This window comes from Osmerus mordax, chromosome 6 (assembly GCF_038355195.1).
Source record: "Osmerus mordax isolate fOsmMor3 chromosome 6, fOsmMor3.pri, whole genome shotgun sequence".
In the NCBI taxonomy this organism is placed as follows: domain Eukaryota; kingdom Metazoa; phylum Chordata; class Actinopteri; order Osmeriformes; family Osmeridae; genus Osmerus; species Osmerus mordax.
In genome coordinates, this window is record NC_090055.1 from 11409050 (window position 1) to 11428468 (window position 19419).

General features: G+C 45.6%; 3 protein-coding genes and 1 long non-coding RNA gene across 4 annotated transcripts; 2 read left to right on the forward strand and 2 right to left on the reverse strand.

Annotated features, from left to right (window-relative positions):
• The first annotated feature begins 78 nt into the window (after positions 1-78).
• On the forward strand, positions 79-9840 carry tbc1d31 (TBC1 domain family, member 31). The gene is made up of 22 exons (XM_067237867.1): positions 79-152; positions 373-519; positions 625-740; positions 905-1083; positions 1219-1370; positions 1766-1925; positions 3302-3502; positions 3668-3838; positions 4054-4133; positions 4315-4461; positions 4667-4800; positions 5063-5196; positions 5497-5676; positions 5794-6026; positions 6317-6469; positions 7227-7362; positions 7599-7691; positions 8086-8232; positions 8545-8739; positions 8865-9018; positions 9116-9280; positions 9398-9840. Exons 1-22 carry the CDS (start codon positions 79-81, stop codon positions 9532-9534), a joined length of 3288 nt encoding a protein of 1095 aa, XP_067093968.1. The 3' UTR covers positions 9535-9840.
• A 718-nt stretch (positions 9841-10558) lies between these two features.
• On the forward strand, positions 10559-12491 carry LOC136943948 (protein FAM83A). The gene is made up of 4 exons (XM_067237437.1): positions 10559-11140; positions 11238-11402; positions 11558-11682; positions 11960-12491. The coding sequence occupies exons 1-4, from the start codon at positions 10559-10561 to the stop codon at positions 12489-12491; spliced, it is 1404 nt and encodes a 467-aa protein (XP_067093538.1).
• A 1236-nt stretch (positions 12492-13727) lies between these two features.
• Positions 13728-15853, reverse strand: LOC136944200 (uncharacterized). Its single transcript, XR_010876748.1, has 2 exons — positions 15805-15853; positions 13728-14211 (listed from the first exon to the last, which is right to left on the reverse strand). It is a non-coding gene; the product is annotated as an uncharacterized lncRNA (long non-coding RNA).
• Positions 15854-16038: 185 nt separating this feature from the next.
• Positions 16039-17556, reverse strand: LOC136944199 (interleukin-1 receptor type 2-like). The gene is made up of 4 exons (XM_067237869.1): positions 17487-17556; positions 16977-17226; positions 16505-16685; positions 16039-16191 (listed from the first exon to the last, which is right to left on the reverse strand). Exons 1-3 carry the CDS (start codon positions 17554-17556, stop codon positions 16508-16510), a joined length of 498 nt encoding a protein of 165 aa, XP_067093970.1. The 3' UTR covers positions 16039-16191; positions 16505-16507.
• Positions 17557-19419: the final 1863 nt, after the last annotated feature.

Genomic DNA, 19419 nt, shown 5'->3' on the forward strand with positions numbered 1-19419 from the left:
GTTTGCTAGCTAACGAGCTAGCTGTACTAACTTACACTAACAAATGTTCAGTCAGACTACAACGTAGCAGTAAATAAAATGCAGGTGACAGATATAGGAAGCAAAGAGGAGGGCAAAGTGTGGCATCGTAAACCAACACCAACTAGCAATGGGTGGGCTTGCTAAAATATTTATCTTTATGTCTGCTGTTGTTGTCACCTTGCTAGGTAGATATTTAACCTTTGTTTTCAATCAAATCACTTACTTCCAGCTGTTTTGCAGTGTGAGGATGGAGACTACATTAAAACGATATACATAGAGAAAGACAATACACAGTCACTTAAGATCATTCAGGGATTTAAATTTAATACGCAATTATTTTGACTTTTTCAGGGTTATTGTTACAGTGATTCGCAGTGCATCTGCTTATCAATCAAAAACTGTGCGCTTTCTACATGTCGCCTTTGACACGACAGGGGAGTCATTCCTGGCTGGAGACCACCATGGGAACATATATGTGTTTGATATCACCAGAAACAGGTGATTTAACTTGGTTACTCGCATATAAAGAATGTACTTTCTCTCACGGAACTGGTTAACTGCAAGGATGCTGGCCTCTTATATGTTCTCATATTTTTCCACCAGGTTTAAACTTGTTCAGAGAACAGGGCAAGCATGCACAGCATTGGCCTTCAACCTGCGCAGGACAACAGAATACTTGGTTGCTCTTGCAGATTACTCCATCAAGTGCTTTGACAAAGGTAGGAATATTGCTGATACTTTACTGCCTAGTTATTGGCACTGGCTGGTGTGTTAAGATTTTTTCAAATTAAACTCGCATTCTCATTTCTGACATCTGTTATTTGTTCAGTTCTGAAAATGGCTAGCGCTGATTGTGATGGGTGTGGTGTCTTGTCCCTGCCAGACACCAAGCAACTAGTGAGCTGGATGCGAGGCCACGAGGGGGCGGTGTCCCACCTGTCTGTCCACGGGTCTGGCCGCTACGCCATCACCACCTCGGCCGACGCTGCTCAACTCTGGGACCTAGACACCTTCCAGAGGAAGAGAAAGCTCAACGTCCGTCAGTCTGTGGCCATGCAGAGGGTGAGCTCCCTCACAGAAGGCTGTCATGAACACACAAGACAGTCACTTGAGTGAGATTTGGGGTCTCGCGTGGTGGAATCGAACGGTTCAAATTGTAATGCTGATGCTTGATCTTGTGTGTGTTTGTGTGTTCAGGTGTTTTTCCTTCCTCTGAGTAACACCATTCTGAGCTGCTTCAGTGATGACTCCATCTTCGCCTGGGAGAGCGACACGCTGTCCTGTAAATACCAGCTGCCTGTCCCAGACCAGGGGCCCAGGCTCCAATACAAGGCCTTCTCTGTCACAAGGTGGGTCCGTTTTTCGAGTGTATATCTGTGTATAAAACTAATAAAAATGGTATATAAAAAATTGAAATTAAAACTGTCTGTTTTAAACATCGGTCATTATGGTAAAAAACAGATGTATTCAATGTACATTTACCAAACATCTACATATATTTATTACAAATATACCCGTTCTTTTATTGTTGCAAAAATAGATTTAACTTATACTTTTTGCACACCTCTCAGTTATGTCAATTCAAATCTGAGATAGGGTTGAAGGATCCACAAATCAGATCTGGTTCCTCTCCTGCCTAGGATTAAAACACCAGCACAGGAGTTGTTGCCGTGATATCTGAATATCTCTACTATACTCTGCGTGTGTGTGTGTGTGTGTGTGGACCTCTGGTGTGTGTTTGCAGTGACGGTAAGACCCTGGCTGCAGGGGGGCGGTCCAACCTCCTGCACCTGTGGTGTCTGGAGAGCAGGCAGCTCCTCAGGGTTGTCCAGATGCCCCCCAAGGTCCGCACTGTGAGACAGCTGGAGTTCCTCCATGACAGTTTGGATGGCAGCACCAGCCAGGTACTGGGCAGGATAAGGGGAACTTCTAGATCTTCTGATATGTGTGATACTGACGTTTGGAGAGATATCAGGAGATTATTAATTTTCTCTTCACTAAATTTCCCTTTTGGAAAGTCAAAATTAAGATAAAATCTTATGCATATTGAAAATATGTGTCTATAGACTGCTAACTGTAGAAGGTAAGAATTTAGGGTTAAGTTAAAGAAGAGATAATTAGAGATGAGCATACTAGTAGTTGGTGTTATCATTTTAACCTTTGCTTTCGTTTAGCATTTTCTGAGTATATTATTATTTGAATAGTTTTCCTACTTTTATTATTACATAATTTATCATAGTTAACCCTATATTTCAGAGCATGTAAATGTAATAGGCTAATAATAGCTAATGTCATATTGCACATATTTTCGTCCTATTTCTCCGAATGCAATAAGGTTAGGCTACTTAAAAAGGGAGTCAGGTGGCTGAGCGGTGAGGGAATCGGGCTAGTAATCCGAAGGTTGCCAGTTCGATTCCCGGTCATGCCAACTGACGTTGTGTCCTTGGGCAAGGAACTTCACCCTACTTGCCTCGGGGGAATGTCCCTGTACTTACTGTAAGCCGCTCTGGATAAGAGCGTCTGCTAAATGACTAAATGTAAATGTAAAAACACCTTCCACTCAAAGTATGTTCTAAATGGCATAAATGCTGCCAATTGATAATTGACGTAACAACTTATTGTAAGTGGTCAGTAGCCTAGCCTATAGCCTATATATCGATTAAGGTAGGCCATTCAAAAGCACGTACACTGTCTGCTTCATTTGATCTTGATAAGCTAAGCATTCTGTAGCAAATAATAACAATAAACCCTCTATTTATTAATTAAAACTACTTCAGCATAATAATGCACCTAAAATACAAACGTGAGCAAGGGCAGCAATCGCTATTGAATCAACAGATGTGCAATTTAGCTAGCAGGGGAAGAATACAAACAATGAAAATCAGAAGTTAACTTAATTAAAATTTGCAAGAACTATACACTAATACAATAACAGGCTTAAATGAACTGACAAGTTATATGACTAACAGTTCTCAAGGACGCGCACAGGCAATCTCAACTGCGGTGTGAAGCGCATGTCCGTGCTATTCTCCGACATGCACTCTAACAATCACTGCTGATAGACGGCCTTTTGTACAGCCCTATTTATGATACCGTGGCGGCAGAAATTTAGCCGTGGCGACCCGCCGAAATCAACATAGAGGAAACACTGGTTCACCTCCTTGCAATCAAGAATTCCATCTTTCTGTCTATACAGTTATGCAAGTTTATTTGACAAGAAACAAACTTACTAGCCAGCTAACTCATTGCGCCCGTTTGGTTGTGTTGTGGTGTTGCTCAGACCCTGGGTGTGTTGAGCCAGGACGGCATCATGCGCTTCATCAACACCCAGACATGCAAGCTCCTGTTTGACATCGGCTCCCACGAGAACGCCATCACCACAGTGGCGCTCAGCCCCAGCGGGCGCAATGTGGTCGCCGTCATGGACGACGGCAGCCTGAACATCTACAGCGTTCGGGGACTCACCCAGGACCTCAACAAGGTAGCCATCCCCAGGTTCTAAAAACCCCTCAGGACCTTCATGATGCTGGCTATTGTCTAACGAACAGTGGATCAACAACATAGTATCTTAATACAAATCTGCCTTTATACATATCTGCCTTCATATGCCTTTTATATACACACCTGCTTTCTGCCCCTCCCCAAGCCACCCCCACCCCTGGTGAAGGCTGTGATTGGAGGGGACAGTGAGGAACAGTCGGCTCTGTGGGTGAAGGTGAAGTCTGAGAAGGTGCAGAGACCAGCGAAGACATCGGGGCGGAGGGTGCAGACCAGAGGGCTCAGACCTCCAGCTTTCTCCATGGCAGAGGACAAAGAGGTGCGGTGTTGTTCAGCAGATTTCTGCATCTGGGCACCGCAGTACCCCACATATTAGACAGAGGGCAGTAGGATTCTATATTCATCTGTCGCGTCATAAAGATCCAATAGATTTGATTTAAGGGATATCGCAAAAACCATTAATAGGCCTAGTTTTAATATCATTCAATTTTCAATCCGAACCTTAGTGAACTGGTTTGGTTTGGTTTTGTCCAGAACGACCTGCCTGACGGTTTGAACAAGAAAAGGCTGGTAGCTCTACTGAAGGCCTTTGGAGAGTATCCTGCCAAATACCGGTGAGACACAGCCACAGAGACGTCATGTCACCGCCAACATGGACATGGGGCAGATTATCACGGTCGCAAACTTGTGCGACCGTGATAATCGCTGACACGTACAGTTACAGTTTCCAATCACTGTACCCCCTTTATTGGATCTTTTGTAAATTTGAGACTCATTTGCCCCCTCCCCTAACAGGATGTTTGTGTGGCGCTCTCTGCTGCGTCTGCCGGAGAACCACGCGGCCTTCAGTAGCCTGACGGACAAGGGCCTCCACCCGGCCTACGCCAGCCTGCAGGAGCGCTACCCCATCAAGAGCCACAAGCTGCAGCGAGGACTCCAGAGGTCTGTGCTGGACCGTTGACACCAGGCTGGATCGGATCGAACCTGATTGCACTGTTGTGCATTTAGATAGTGTCAGCCACGCGTTTGCCATCTCAAAATGGAGTGTCATCTTCTCCCTGATCTGAAAGTAATTTGAATATTCGATTAGTGAAATCGTTGAATGTGTGTTTCACACTCGGCCGTCGTCTGTCCTCTGTTTGCGCAGGGTCCTCTCTGCCCTGGCTCACTGGTCGGCCATCTTTGGTGAGACAGACTACCTTCCTCTGGTGGCCTTCCCCTTCGTCAAGCTCTTCCAGAATAATCCACTGGTTTGCTTCGAGGTGGTCGCCACCGTTATAGGTACATATAGCACACAAGTTGATATACTTACGTTCATATAGAATGAATGATGTGTGCATCCTACTGGAAAACTGTTGTATTCATTGCTGGGCTGTGTTCCATTCCATCGCGCCTACCCCATCTTCACAGGTAGAAAGAGGAAAGCCTTTTTATGTACACCTACCCTGTACCCTATCTGTTAAAAGCAGTCAAACTTCCTGGATTGAAACCAAGCCCAATGGCTATCACATAAAGAAAGTTTGTGTCCTTCGGTTTGTTCCAGTGAACTGGTGCCAACATTGGTTTGAGTACTTCCCAAACCCGCCCTTAAACGTGCTGAGCATGGCCGAAAACGTCCTGGCACACCACGACAAGGAGCTCCTGCAGCACTTCATAGACTGTGGGGTGACCTCACAGGTACTGAACTGAACATCTTTTTAGACTTATTCTGTAGCTAGAGTTAAAGAGACATTGTCATTCTGTATATATTTTAAATCTTTTCTCCTGTCAATGATGAATGTGAACAATGCAAGTTATGCATGGAACGCAGCTCATTGGAGTTTGTATGTGTTTATTGCGAAGTTATAATATAGAAAATAAAGTTGAAGCCAGCAGCATTACAGAGAGGACACATAGATAAAATCGTATATTTCTCCATGTTCCAAATAATGTTCCATCTACTTTTCCCTGCCCCCACCTCCCCCACCCCCACACCAGCTGTACATATGGCCCCTCCTGGAGACCCTGTTCTCCGAGGTGCTCACACGAGACGAGTGGCTGCGCCTGTTTGACAACGTGTTCTCCAACCACCCCTCTTTCCTCCTCATGGCCGCAGTGGCCTACGTCACCAGCTGCAGGGCACCCCTCCTCCTCTGCTCCCGCAAGGAGGACTTTGAGGTAGGACCTCTTCCCCTCCCCCCCCCCCCCCCCCCCCCCCAGCCTTATACATTTAAAAAAGAAAGAAAAACATTAGGTCTGTCCCTCCTAACTCCTGTACTAACTTTACCCCTCCAGTATTTCTTCCACCACCGTAACAACCTGGACCTGGTCTCCATGGTGAAGGAGGCGTACCGGATAATGGACAGCACCCCGGCGGAGCTCCACCCCAGTGGCCTGCTGGCCGACGCAGAGCCCTTGACCCGGGGCCAGTACCCCGTTTTCAACAAGTATCCCTCCTGCGTGGTGGAGTACCAGTCCCAGGAGCGCCAGAGGATCCGGGAGCAGGAGTTGGACTACCTCAGGGAGAGGTGAGGACACTGGAGAAGCCATGAAGACTTCCGCCATTTTGCTTTGTTTCCAAAAACAAGTCAGGTGTGCATGGTTAGCAATGAATATGTGAACCGGTCCAGTTTGGCTCCCTGTTAACCGACTGAAGTGCAGTATAAGTAGCTTCTTGCTGCTGCATTGTTGTGTCCCCGTAGTTGACTATCTCCAGGTTTAAATAGTTTGAGTGTGCTTGTGTGTGCGAATGCGTGCATGTGTGTGTATATACGTGTGTGTGTGCTTGCGTGTGCGTGTGTGGTGTGTGTGTATGCAGGCAGGCGCTGCAGCAGCTGCGGGTGGAGACGGTACGTCGGCGGGCGGAGGAGGAGGCGTGGTACAGCCAGCAGGAGCTGCTGCAGCAGGCTGAGGAGCAGCGCAGGAGGATCCTGGAGGAGGAGGAGGCCAGGCTCACCCTGCAGAGGACCAAGTCAGCGCACACACGCAAACATGCACATATACACAAATGCAGACATACACACATACGCATGCAGAAATACACACATCTAAATAAAACTATAGCTATAGACATATTAGTTTTGCACGGTAAAAAATAAATGATACCATATGAAAATACAATTTATTAGCAGTGGTACTAAACTGGCATTTAGAGATAAACTGTCATATGTGCCAAAACAGGCTGTAATACAGCAGTGATAAAATTTACCTGTGTCTTTAAGACAAGCAGGACTGTGTGACATCACGCCCACATGCTGCTGGCGTGCGAGAGAGCCGAGTGGCTGTAGAGAAGTCGATAAGCAATGGCCACAGAAAGGTTCCAATTGAAAATAACCGACTATAACATGGTCTAATTGCCCCCTTTTTCATGAAATCATTAGTATCCAGTACCTTGATACTTTAATAATAATAAGACTTTATTTATATAGCACATTTCATACAAGAATTGCAGCTCAATGTGCTTGGATACTTTCTATGGTAGCAGTATCCAAGTCCCAATGTTGGTATTGTCACAACCCAAGGACATATTTATACCTGCATGAAATTTGATCTAAAATACCCTGATCTAAAATACTGTACAAAAACACACTCGCATATGTAAAAAAACTGATATATACGACACACACAAATGATGTACATACACAAAACTCTGATAAAGAAGCACAGATACAATAAATACATACAGAGGGACAGATAAGTCAAATTCTGATATGTGTGTGTATGTGCAGGGTAGCAGCCATGAAGAGAGAGCTGAAGGTGAAAGAGCTGCAGCTGTTGGATGCTGCCAAGACGCGGTTCCTGAAACACACACACGACCAGAGAACCAGCCAGCTGCACAGACTGGACCACGACATCCAGAGAAAGGTCCAGAAAGCCCTCTCGCATAACCTGCGGTTGACGCTCCCTCACTCTGCCCCAGCAGCAACGCTCTTATTGGGTTCTAGTGTGAAGAGTAAATATTTTCTGTGGGTGTTAGTGTGTGTTCTAACTTTGTGTGTGTGTACATGTTTATTTGTGATGTAGTGTTTGTGTATGCATGCAGGCATTGTCTGCGGGGGCGTACTACAGAATATAACGTGTGTGTGTGTGTGTGTGTGCAGATGGACCTGCGGGACCAGGAGACTGCGGCGGCCGTGCAGGATCTGGAAGTGAGGCAGATGGAGCTGGAGGCTCAGAGGAAGCTGCTGGAACAGGTGGGCCAGCCTGGAGAACACTGAACACTGCTCCAGCACAGCTCCATCCATACAGCTACTCTGATGCAGAACTAAGCACATTTAGATCGGAGGGAGAGAGGGCCAAACACTTCTCCTGTAATCTCCTTCTTGGAGCGTACTTTCTACAAATGATACATTTGATTCAACTACAATCAAAATCCAATGTAGTAAATGGTTACATGTGTAGATTGACATTACAGGACTTTCAATACAAACACATTCTTTATGTAGTTTATTTAAAGACTTAAGCAGTTGTCTCATGAAGGCCTAAACACTCATTATAGTCTATCGTTCAGTCAGCGTGTACTGTTTTCTTTTCAGTCAAGTTGTGCTGTATGGAATGTAATGTGAATGGAGTGTCCTTGTCCTCCAGCGCCTGGCCATGGAGCAGGAGCGTGTGAGCGAGGAGGTGAGGCTGGAGGTGGACACTAGGACCAGGAGGGCTGAGCTGGAGGCGGCCGCCCAGCAGCGGCTCCTGAGCCTAGACGATGACACAGAGCTGGGCCCGGCCACGAGAAGAGTGAGTCATGCTAACACACCCTGACATGGCTGAAACAGAAGTGACAGACCGCCTGTGTTCTCTCACCTCCAGGTGCACTGGGCTCCCAAAAACAAGAGTTTTTTTGTGCATGTACACGCACCCATGCCACGACACACATTCTCACACAATTCCCTTCTAATTTGTATATTTTATTTTCATTCTAACCATTAGAATGAAAGGGGGAGGTGGACAATACAAAATAAGAGAGACTTCGTATGAGAGCAGCTCAACAGGGATCCCCTAATTATTCTTCACTCAGCTGTCTCCACCAACTCCCCCCCCACCCCTCAGGTGCTGGAGGAGTCCCTGGCCGAGGCGGGCCAGCTGGGGGTGGACTCTGCCTGGCAGGGCCAGGTGGCGCAGCGTCTGGGGTGGGCTGAGGAGGAGCAGGGGAGGAGGTACGAGCGGCTGGCCGGGCTGCACAGGGAGGCCCGCGTCTGGGAGGAACAGCTCCTCCACACCCTGAGGGACACGGAGGGCAGGAAGGTATGAGAGGAGGAGCAGGAGGAGGAGGGGAGATGGGGAAGGAGAAATAAAGAAACAGAAAGAAATGTCAAAGAAATCATCTCTCGAGCAAATATAAACCCAGTGTGTGTGCGTGCGTGCATCAGTGGGAGGAGGTGGTGTGTTTGCAGGACCAGCTGCAGCAGGACAGACAAACGGGCTGCGTGGCCGAGGCTCAAAGGACACAGCAGCTCAGCCAGGACAGACTGGAGACACAGCAGCACCTGGACAACCTCCGGAGCAGCCAGCAACACACACTAGGTGTGTATAGCACACACTGTCTGTGTCACACACAATTCACATTCTCTGGTTGGAGATATGGTGTATGGTAACTGACAGAGGTGTGTGTGTGTGTCAGACGGACAGAGGGAGAGGAGAGCAACGTCTCCCTGCTCCACCAGAGGGCTGCCTCCCAGACCAGAGACAGCTGCTGCAGCCTTCACTTCGGCCCTGGCCCCCCCCCAGATAGACGGCTCCCCCGTGTGTCTCAACAACCAGTCCGCCTCCGACGACTCCACCAGCTGTGAGTACGGATGCTTCGGCAAGATGCTTACAAACACACACACATAAACTCAAAGGCTCACAGGTGTTATCCTCTTTGCCCACTCATTCCTTTTTTTCTGTTTATGTGTGTGTCAAGTTTCTCTGGACCGAGGCAGAGAACAGCTGGACACCAGGGAGAGGGAGATGATGCAGGACATCCTGGAGCTGCGCCTCAAGCTGGCGGCCCGTGCGAAGAGGACGCTCTCGTCCGCCTCTCTGTCCCCCATCTCCTAATGACCACACCACACACACACACCTTTCTACACCACCCTCCCTCCTTCCCTGGCCGGAGGTGGGGACATTTCTATAGCTAGACTTGAAAGAGAGACTGTACATTTTTGTGTTTTTTAAAGGAGACTGGACTGGGAATGCATAGTCTCACTTTCAGAGTTGAGACCAACAGAGCCCAGGTGTTCACTGTGGTGAAGCGAGAGGGAAAACCACAAATAAAAATTTCCTGGACTTAATCACACAACCAGCTGTCAAAATACTAACACCCAAATCCCACAAAATGGCTATACATTTGTTAAATCTCTCCTGTGTGCTTTTTAATATGTATTCGTTTTTTAAATATTTGATAAAACTGAATCAATAACATTGGGTCATGGATGATGTGTGTATGATTTTCTCACGTTTCAGTTTCAAATCCTTACCAGTGCCTACAGTAGAGAGGGGGATTTTGGGGTGTTGCTGTGGAGGATTTCATGTATCTCCTGGGTTTACAGGCAGCAGAACCTGCTCTCAGATGCAGACACGTTACACCACTACAGCTGGACAAGAACGTACAAGGGCTGAGTGTGAATACTCTCAACATGCATGCTCCCTTCCTCCTTCAAGAAATCACTGATCTGGCCTGCCTAGACAGCTGTGTAGGGCGGCATTCATCTATCCGCTCATGAGGAAAGGGGAGATTCCATGTAGGAGATGGGGAAGGTTGGATGTGTAGTATTCATACAGGAGTTGGGAGGGAGGGAGTGGTGAGTGATGGCTGCACACTGACAGGTGACAGCCTGTCAGTGAACGGTTAGGTTTCACTAAGGGGATGTGACAGCCATGCTCACACCTGTCAATCACTGTCCGCTGCCTGGCCCCTCCTACACCCCTCCAGGTAGGGAGGTGTCAGAACAACTACCAAGCAATGCTCATCTCTCTTCAAAGCTCACATGTTCAGAACACGCTGTCGCCACCTGTCTGACACACTTCTACACACCTCAGCCGAACGCTCCGGGGCACAGAAGGGGTGGTGACAGTTGGAGATATGGTGCGTGTGTGCGTGGCTGCTCCTCTCACAGGTGGAGAAACGGCAACATTGCCACTCTGGATCCCGCAGAACAACGGTCTGTCTATGCTGTCGTACCGGAGGTCCAAGCCTTTGGGTAAGGTGAGACGGCGTCTCCTGGACATCAGGAGCCCCACCTCGCCAGTGGCCCTGCTAGATCTCAGCCACAACGAAAACATCCGTTTGGCCACCGATGCCCTCCTCGACCAAGGCCGGCAGGCCTACCAGGAAGTGCTGGCCAGAGAAGGAGAGGTGGACTTCCTGTCTTCTGAGGAGAAGCGGTACATTTTGGAGAGCGCCAGGGAGCAAAGCTGCGGCGTTTGTGAAGCAGAGGAGGGAGGAGATGGCGTAGGGTCGACACCCTCCGAGTTCTTGCAGTCTGACGACCAGAGCTGCTGCCCCCTTGTATCTGAGAGTAACATCCCCACACTGGAAGATAGCTGTCAGGCAAGATTTGGCCACCACCTACAGGGCACACCCAGCGTGGAGGTCTGCTTCCAGTCAGACAGAGCTACCAGCATGAAAGACTTAGTCAGGGAGTTCATCAGCAAATCCACCAAGGTAGGAGGAATCAGAAGTATGTGTGTGTCTGGGTGTGTCTTTGCATAATCTTTCCACAAAAAGAAAATGGTATTAATAAAATGTTTGCGTGTGTCAGGAGGTTGCAATAGTTATGGACACCTTCACTGATGTGGAGGTGTTCTGTGACATTCTGGAAGCAATGAAGCGCGGCGCGTCGGTCCATCTCCTCCTGGACCATCTCAACGTGGCCCTATTTGAGAACATGTGTGGGGATCTCCACATCAGCTGCACCCATCTTACTGTGAGCCACAGCAAACACACTTCATTGATACAACATTGTGCACAGTACGTGGTTGAAGGTCGTTTTCATGGCATTCCCAAAAAGCCAGTGCTTTCTAGCTATCGCTAGTGCTGTAGCTCATGTGGATTCTCAGAAAGTTTATGTTCTTGCTGCAGAATATGTCTGTTCGCAGTGTGCGAGGGGAGACCTACTGTTCAAAGTCTGGCAGGAAAGTGACTGGTCAGATCAAAGAGAAGTTCATCATCTTAGACAGCATCGAGGTGCTGGCTGGATCATACAGGTATGTCTGCAGCCACGTACCTTGGAAAAGGAATGACTGGCACCCAGTGATATTAACAAAGATAGGTATTTGATTTATGTAATGGAATAATCTGACAAGTATTTAACTTTGTTGTTGATTTCATGTTTGGAAAATCAACCGAAATGGTATCATCTTTTTGGCTTTTGTAAAAATTATGTTCAGTTACAATGCTAACAATGCTTGTTTACCTGTTTACCTTGTTTGTCTGCCTTTTTAAAAACTGAGATCCTCTTTTTCCTGGTACCTCCTCCTGCAGTTTCACCTGGCTTTCCTGGCAGGTCCACAGGAACCTGGCTGCCATCTTCAAGGGCAGTGCAGTCCAACCCTTCCACCAGGAGTTCACACGACTCTACGCTTGTTCCCAACCTATACCAGGTCTCTATGTTACCGGCCAGTCCAAACGTCCTCCATCTGTCCTCCATCTCCAAGAGAAACAACCAATGTCTACATTCATTCAAACCCACCTTACCCAGCTGGAACAAGCAGCTACCCCACCCCAGCCCAGCCCCCACCTCCCCCGGCCAGACGTCCAGCCAGCTTCCCTGGGCCTAGGGAACCAGCGGTTGTACATGGCCCCCCAAGGGCTGCAATGGATGCCCCAGAGGCACACCAACATCAACAGGCCCATGGCGCACCAGAGTTTTTTCTCTAGTGATCTCAGTGATGGACACTTACCCTGGCATTTCCCAAACAGCAATGCCAGACCTCTAGGAGGGACAGTGGGCTTGATATATAGGCACCATCTTCTCATGACCAATCTGTGGTTCACACATAAGTCATCTGAATAACTCAGTAGTGACTGGGCAAAATTTCAGTTAGAATCACATATTTGAATATCGTAGAAAAATCTGCCTTTTGTCAACTTGTGTTTTCTGCAGAGATTGTCTGAAGCCTTTCCTAAATGACCATCAGTTCCTTTGACATTTTATACAAAACATTCATGGTTAATATATGTAGGAGATTGATTGCAAGAGATTGGACAGGATTCACATTTATGCTTTTCCTGTTTGTACTGTATTTTGTTCAACAGGTCATCGTGATACAGAAAAAAGACAAGACTGTTATACAGCACTGCATAGCACAAAGGAAAAAAATACAAAAGAGTAGAACTAACCAGTGGAAAGACCCCTTAACCGGAACTGCAAAACTGTACAGTCATCACTGTATGGGGAATTACAATTAGGACAACTGGTTCAACAATTTGGCATGTAATGACTTAGCAAATGCTCAGGGGTCTCATTTATAAACGTTGCGTACGCACAAAAAGTGGCTGGAAATGTGCGTACGCCCCTTCCCACGCAAAGGTTGTGATTTATAAAAAATAAACTTGACAGGAGAATGTGCCTTCCTCCACGCAAACTCTGACCCATCCGTAGGCCTACGCACATTTTGGACACAGTGGGAATTGGCGACGCAGATGACCGTACTGTAGTCAGGGGCGTAGCCAGGGGGGGCCACGGCCACCGTTGGTCAGAGAATGGCCACCCTGCTGCCCCCTCCCCCCCCCCCAACCTCACAAAAAAAACCTTCCTTGACAGAAACGGTATAAAGCTGAAATAAATGCTTTAGTATTTTTTTTATAAAGTCGTCTTATATTGGCATTTGTCACTAATGCTACAAGCCCCATATTTGCAACATGTTGGGCCACGCCCCCATCAACAGCACAAGACACAAACCAACGTACCTGCATTCTGACAGTGCTTCAATGGAGACTAGCAGCTAACCACTGGATACCGTTGGAAAACTGCTGCTCTGAGTGATGCAGTGTGAGTTTTAAAATATTAGTTTTTGACAATCAAGTGCCACCCCAAATAAAAGACTGGCCAGAGCAGGCCCCCCCAGAAATAATGTCCTGGCTACGCCCCTGTGGACAACCCATCTCATCCCCATAGTGAGGATGCAATAGAGAAACCGCAGCAACAGAATAGACAGCCAAAATAATAAGAGGGCACAGTACAATCCATTAGCTAGTAAGATAAAAGATATGATCCATTTTATGAATACAATGAAATAAACACGATGGAGATGGTGCATTGCAACAAACTTTATTAAAAGAAAGCAATTATAAGTCGTGCAATATAAATGTGACTTTGGATTCATTTAATAGCTTCACATAAAACATTACATTGATACCTTGATAACTACTTATCCCTGGCACATGAGATGTAAAGGTAAAAGCTTGTACACAGTATGGGCACATTGCTCTGATCTAACGTTGCTGACCTATCAAATATCAATCAAATAGTAGTCGGCCTACGAGGAGTTGTCTTCTGCTTCTGCTGGTGAGATCAGATTGGATTACCTTTAAAAGTCACATTCATATTTTTGCATGTTCAGAAGACCAGCCGCTCAATAAACATAGGTGAACTGTGTCCTTCAGGCTGAATCCAGAGGAGCTGTCCAACCAGGTAGACAAGCTCCACCATGTGGGCTGTGGACAGCGGCTTTGGACAAGGTCAGCTTGGTGTTGTCAGGCCAGGTAGTCATGATCCAAGGACTCTGGTCCACCTACGATTCAGTAGGAAACCAGAGAAATAAGAGGGAACATGTTTTAGATCAGGGGTATTCAACTTCTATGCGGTCCAGTCTGCAATTTTCCTGTTCTACCTCATCACCGTCACTCACCCACCCAGCAGTGTCCCAGGTCAAATGTATGCCCTGATTAGAGCCTCCGAATGAATACAAAACTAGCTTGTCTGGTTTGTCTTGGGAAAATAGGACGTTGTGTCACCACAGTAGCCTACGTTAGCATGACATTTAGCTAGCTACGGTATAGTCAGGGTCTCCAAACCTGTTCTTGGAGAACTGACTGTTGGTTTTTGCTCCAACCACACTCATTTGACCTGATTCTACAGTTACCTGATCAACCAGATAATAATTAGAATCATGTGTGCTAGATTAGTGTTGAAGATAAATCTACAGGCAGGTAACGTTAGCTCTTCAGAAACAGGGTTGGAGACTCCTGGTATAGTCTACTCAGATCTTTTCACGTCTCATGACTAACGTTAGCTATCCAGCTACAGTACAGTAGCATTAACGTGTGCTTGCTAGCTCGACTGTAGTGCTAGTTATTGAACAAAGCAAAACAAAAAATAAAAGCCAAAACTAGTACAGTACATCTTTTGTTGGGATGTCCACGTAGGTTTCTTAATATGAGATTATGAGACTTTTTAATTACAAACACTTGTACAGACATCTACCAACCCGTCTGCTACGAGCAGAATAAACCCAAGAGAATCCCAACTCTTGCGTAGTGGACGCAAAGTTTTTTTATTTACTCTCCCCACTCCCCTACCCATTGGTTTACAGCTTTAATTATGTTAAATGTACGCAAATGTATGCTAGTTTGATATCCAGAATTCCATTTTGGATATCAACAATTCGAATTCTTGATATCCAGAATTGAATTTTGGATATAAAGAATTCGAATTCTTGATATCAAGAATTACATTTTGGATATCAACAATTCGAATTTTTGATATCCAGAATTACATTTTGGATATCAACAATTTTAATTATTGATATCAAGAATGAATTCTGGATATCCAAAATTATTTTTGATATCAAGAATTCGAATTTTGGATATCCAGAATTGCATTTTGGATATCAACAATTCGAATTTTTGATATCCAGAATTCTTGATATCCAAAATGCAATGGGGATGAGATGGGTTGTCCACAGGGGCGTAGCCAGGACATTATTTCTTTATTTGGGGTGGCACTTGATTGTCAAAAACTAATATTTTAAAACTCACACTGCATCACTCAGAGCAGCAGTTTCTCTATCCAAAATGGAATTCTGGATATCAAACTAGCATACATTTGCGTAAATTTAACATAATTTAACGCAAGCAAGCACACCCTACAATTTCCCCAGAAATTGTACCCTCTCTAGTTGTTGTTGTTGTTGCATGAACAAAAGTGAGTGAGGATGTAGACATCAGCACCGCTGGCCAGCCAAAACACACTCACCCCGTGTTCTCCCACACACGGAACAAACACACGACACTTCTTGCTGAAGTTTGACCCTGTAAACACATGAACCCACATGCAAACAAAACGAAAGCATATCATTGCACAATGCGTGTTGAATGAAACTCACCTAACTCTGCCTTGACCGACTCATTAGTAGGCGCCATGAGTCTGGGTTGAAGAACATATTCCTCTGAGATGACAAGGAAGTCCAAAAACGTATTTTAGCATGCCTAGGAAGACAACCCTAATGGTTAATGTTAAAACATGATGACCTGGCTATCAAAATGATGGACAGTTTGCGTACACGTTTTCATTTATGTCATTATTGTAAGCATTTATCACCTTTCACTTCACAGTTGATGGTGGCTGACATGCTTGTACGGATTCCCCTGAGGTCAAAGGTCACAGTGCAGGTGTAAACACCTCCGTCCTTGGGCTCGACATGCTTCACAGTTAGACTCTGGTTGCCATCACGATACATGAACTTGTCGTCTGTTTCAATAGGCTGACAGTCCTGGAAAAGTCCATTAAACGAAATATCAAATGCGGGTTCAACTGAAACTGAGACTCAAATACTAATGCAAATAAAAGAATAGCATTTAATTTAATTATGCAATTTGCAGTGTATGGCTACTATGTATTTGTGTCTGGCTACTATGCACTATATATTTCCAGATCATGATGAAGTAATTACAGATTTTATAGAAACTCTTGTGCCATGTTAGAAAAACATGTTTAGTTGCAAGGTTCATACCTCTTACATGGCTAAAAGCCAGTAATTTTTTTGTAAATATAACTAAAATTATATTTTTCACCTTAGGTCTCACCTTTTACCACTTGAAGGAGTAAGAATCTCCTAATTCCCTTTTCATGTTCTTCAAAGGACAGACCACTTTGTCAAAGACAATGTTTGTCAGGTACTGGATGTGTATATCTGGACGGTCACAGTGTGAGTTGGTTTGGTTTACGATCAGTGAGGTGGTCTGAGAGAAACACTGGGTTGGAGTTCTGTTGACCAGAGAACACACTCCATTAGATCATGTTGTTGCAGAAGTCCACAGCAATCTGATCTGATCAAATGAGTTACTGATCTCAGAGAACAATACTCCATTAGATCATGTTGTTGCAGAAGTCCACAGCAATCTGATCTGATCAAATGAGTTACTGATCTCCGCTAGATTTGATGTTTTTGTCTCACACAAACATACAGTACCAGTTCATTTCTATTTACATAGAACAATATGTCCACCATGAAAGAAAATACTAGTTAAGTTTGACAAGGAGGTGTTCAGTAGGTACCTCACAACACACAAGTATGTTCCTGTGTCCTGCGGCAAAGCATTGAGGAACCACAGAGCTGTGCCCCTCACAAGAGTTTGTTCTGTAGCCCGGCCCAGCTCCAGTGTCTGCTCGTTGTACCAGTGGATGTTGTAGGAGACATTCCAAAAGTCAAACACCTCAGGGGCTACCAGGGTGCAGTTCAACATGGCAGCCTCCCCTACGACTGAGAATGACCGCTCAAACTGCAGGCCATACTCCTTACAGCCCTCTGCAGAGAGGCGGCAGGGGAGATAGAGGGAAGGGAGGACATTGATGAGCAAACACACATGGACCCTAGAGGGTAATCTTTTGAATTTGTCGAACCTTACGACTATCTCACTTTCAATACTGTATGAGGCTTCAATCACTTTCTGTTTCCGTCTCTTTCTCTCCACTGTTTATCAATGTGGTATTCACTGTATTACAGTCCTTTATGTCTGCATTACAGTGGTGACATGAACAGGTGATTGAAATGATGGTCCTACTTACCACCTGCTGCTGAGGAGCTGCTGCTGAGGCTGAGGGCTGAGAGGAGGAGAAAGTTCTGGAGCCAACCCATGTGTGGAAGACAGAAACAGCAATTTCCGGTAATAATGGATATCACCTTAAGTCACACATTACTACAAAGAAATCATATTTAACACAGTGTAGTACATTCTTTCTTGCGTTCTTCCCAAAACACAGATTGAAACACCTTTGTAAAAATCCTGTCTCAGACAAGAAACCATTTACTCTCAATAGAGATGCTGTATGCTACAGTAGGCTACGTCCGTCCTTTATAAAACACACTTATAAGTTGGTAGTAGAATGCCTGTATGAGCCTCTGGCAGGTGAAAGTCCATGCATGAGCGTGGGTCCCCCCATTGAGTTCTTAAGAAAATCCTACCACAACCGCATGAGTCGGATATGATGAAAAAAATCACCTATTATTTACATTACATTTAGTCATATTATTTATTTAGTCTATTATGTTAAAGTGAAATAGGACAGTAGCCTGCAGACGGCTGAGAATTATTAGCATCTGGCATGTTAGTGACCATTTGTCTTTCTTATTTCTTCTTTCAGTTTCTTATCTTTATAAACGGATACGACTGCCGTGGTGGAGGTCTCTGGTCCTACGTTAGCAAGTGCACGTTAAATCCCCCATTTCAGTAGATGTATAAAACCTTGAAAGATGTCCTTAATAAGTCTCAGCGTCTTTACAAAGTTATGACAGAATAGGCTACTAAAGAATGCAAATCTAAATAGGAAACCAAGTCAATTATAGGCTACCCCAATGACGTTTATAGAGGGTTTTCACGACGCGTCATCAGACCGGAAGTCGCCATATTGGAGGCACTCCGCATCACAACAAAGCAAAGGCACTGAAGTATATCCCGAACGTCGTCAAGGAAAATGGTTAATTATTGCCGTGTTTCAGGTTGTACCAATAGGACAGATCGAGAAAAACATTTGGAATATTATTGACTTCCAAAAGTTATTAAAAACCAGGGAGAGGAATGCCAGAGATTATCAGAGGAAAGGAGGCGCTTGGATACACCTTGAGTATCGCAATTATATGCTGTTATTGTGAACACCAGCTAGCTAGCCAGCTTCAGGATGTCTCCCTCCACCCGCAACTGCATCTTCCCTGGATGCAAAAACTTCAGCTGCGCTGCAAGGCTATTTAATTTCCCTATTGATGAGGAAAGGAAAAATAGGTGGTATGATTTTGTGAAGAGCCACGCTGATGGAAAGCTTCGGATAAACTCCAACAGCCGCCTCTGCAGTGACCATTTCACGGCGGATAGTTTTAACATGGACCAGAGACAGACGGGGTTCGTGGACACACGGCTTCACTTGCAGCGCGGAGCCGTTCCGGTGGCACCTGGACCATCCACCGCCGCCAGCAGTTCATCACTCAGTTCTGTGTGCTTGTTATAATTATACTAGATACATTTTACAGAGGTATCTCTGCTATGAGTTAGTGCAAACCGCTAACTTATATTAGGCTACTCGGTGTAGAATGATGGTATTTTGGTGAAATGGTAGGCTAGCTAATGTGCTAGAAGTAGCTTAGTTGGAGAGCTCACTGCCTGCTGTCTCTGGTGTCAATTTTTACTGTTACAGCTCAGGAAGACATTTCATTTATATGCATCTGTATGTTTCACTCATTGAACAAATACATTCTAATTCTATACGGTTTTGTTCGGCTTGACATAGCGTCCATTATCTGGGTCGGAGGCACTAGGCAGCGAGGGGCGGAGCTTCAGCTCCTTCAGGCGACACGCCCCCCCAGTCTCAAGCAGAGAAGACTGCTGATTTTTTTCACGATTTCAAAGCCTAATTTAACATACTTGTTGGTGTTATTTTTTCATTCGAATTTGGATGGGTAGTTAATAACACATTATTCTGTGGTGTGGCAAACTTAAAATTCGTTTCC

What these genes read in the sequence shown, in the direction of transcription:
- LOC136944199 (XM_067237869.1), bottom strand. Translation starts at nt 17,556, where the DNA reads ATGGGTTGGCTCCAGAACTTTCTCCTCCTCTCAGCCCTCAGCCTCAGC. An exon ending in CAGCTCCTCAGCAGCAGGTG is followed by an intron (nt 17,227 to 17,486) that starts GTAAGTAGGACC and finishes GCCTCTCTGCAG; the next exon opens with AGGGCTGTAAGGAGTATGGC. An exon ending in ACATACTTGTGTGTTGTGAG is followed by an intron (nt 16,686 to 16,976) that starts GTACCTACTGAA and finishes TCTGGTCAACAG; the next exon opens with AACTCCAACCCAGTGTTTCT.
- tbc1d31 (XM_067237867.1), top strand. Translation starts at nt 79, where the DNA reads ATGCAGGTGACAGATATAGGAAGCAAAGAGGAGGGCAAAGTGTGGCAT. An exon ending in TCACCCAGGACCTCAACAAG is followed by an intron (nt 3,503 to 3,667) that starts GTAGCCATCCCC and finishes CCCCTCCCCAAG; the next exon opens with CCACCCCCACCCCTGGTGAA. An exon ending in CTGCAGCGAGGACTCCAGAG is followed by an intron (nt 4,462 to 4,666) that starts GTCTGTGCTGGA and finishes CTGTTTGCGCAG; the next exon opens with GGTCCTCTCTGCCCTGGCTC.
- LOC136943948 (XM_067237437.1), top strand. Translation starts at nt 10,559, where the DNA reads ATGGTGCGTGTGTGCGTGGCTGCTCCTCTCACAGGTGGAGAAACGGCA. An exon ending in TCATCAGCAAATCCACCAAG is followed by an intron (nt 11,141 to 11,237) that starts GTAGGAGGAATC and finishes TGCGTGTGTCAG; the next exon opens with GAGGTTGCAATAGTTATGGA. An exon ending in GTGCTGGCTGGATCATACAG is followed by an intron (nt 11,683 to 11,959) that starts GTATGTCTGCAG and finishes CTCCTCCTGCAG; the next exon opens with TTTCACCTGGCTTTCCTGGC.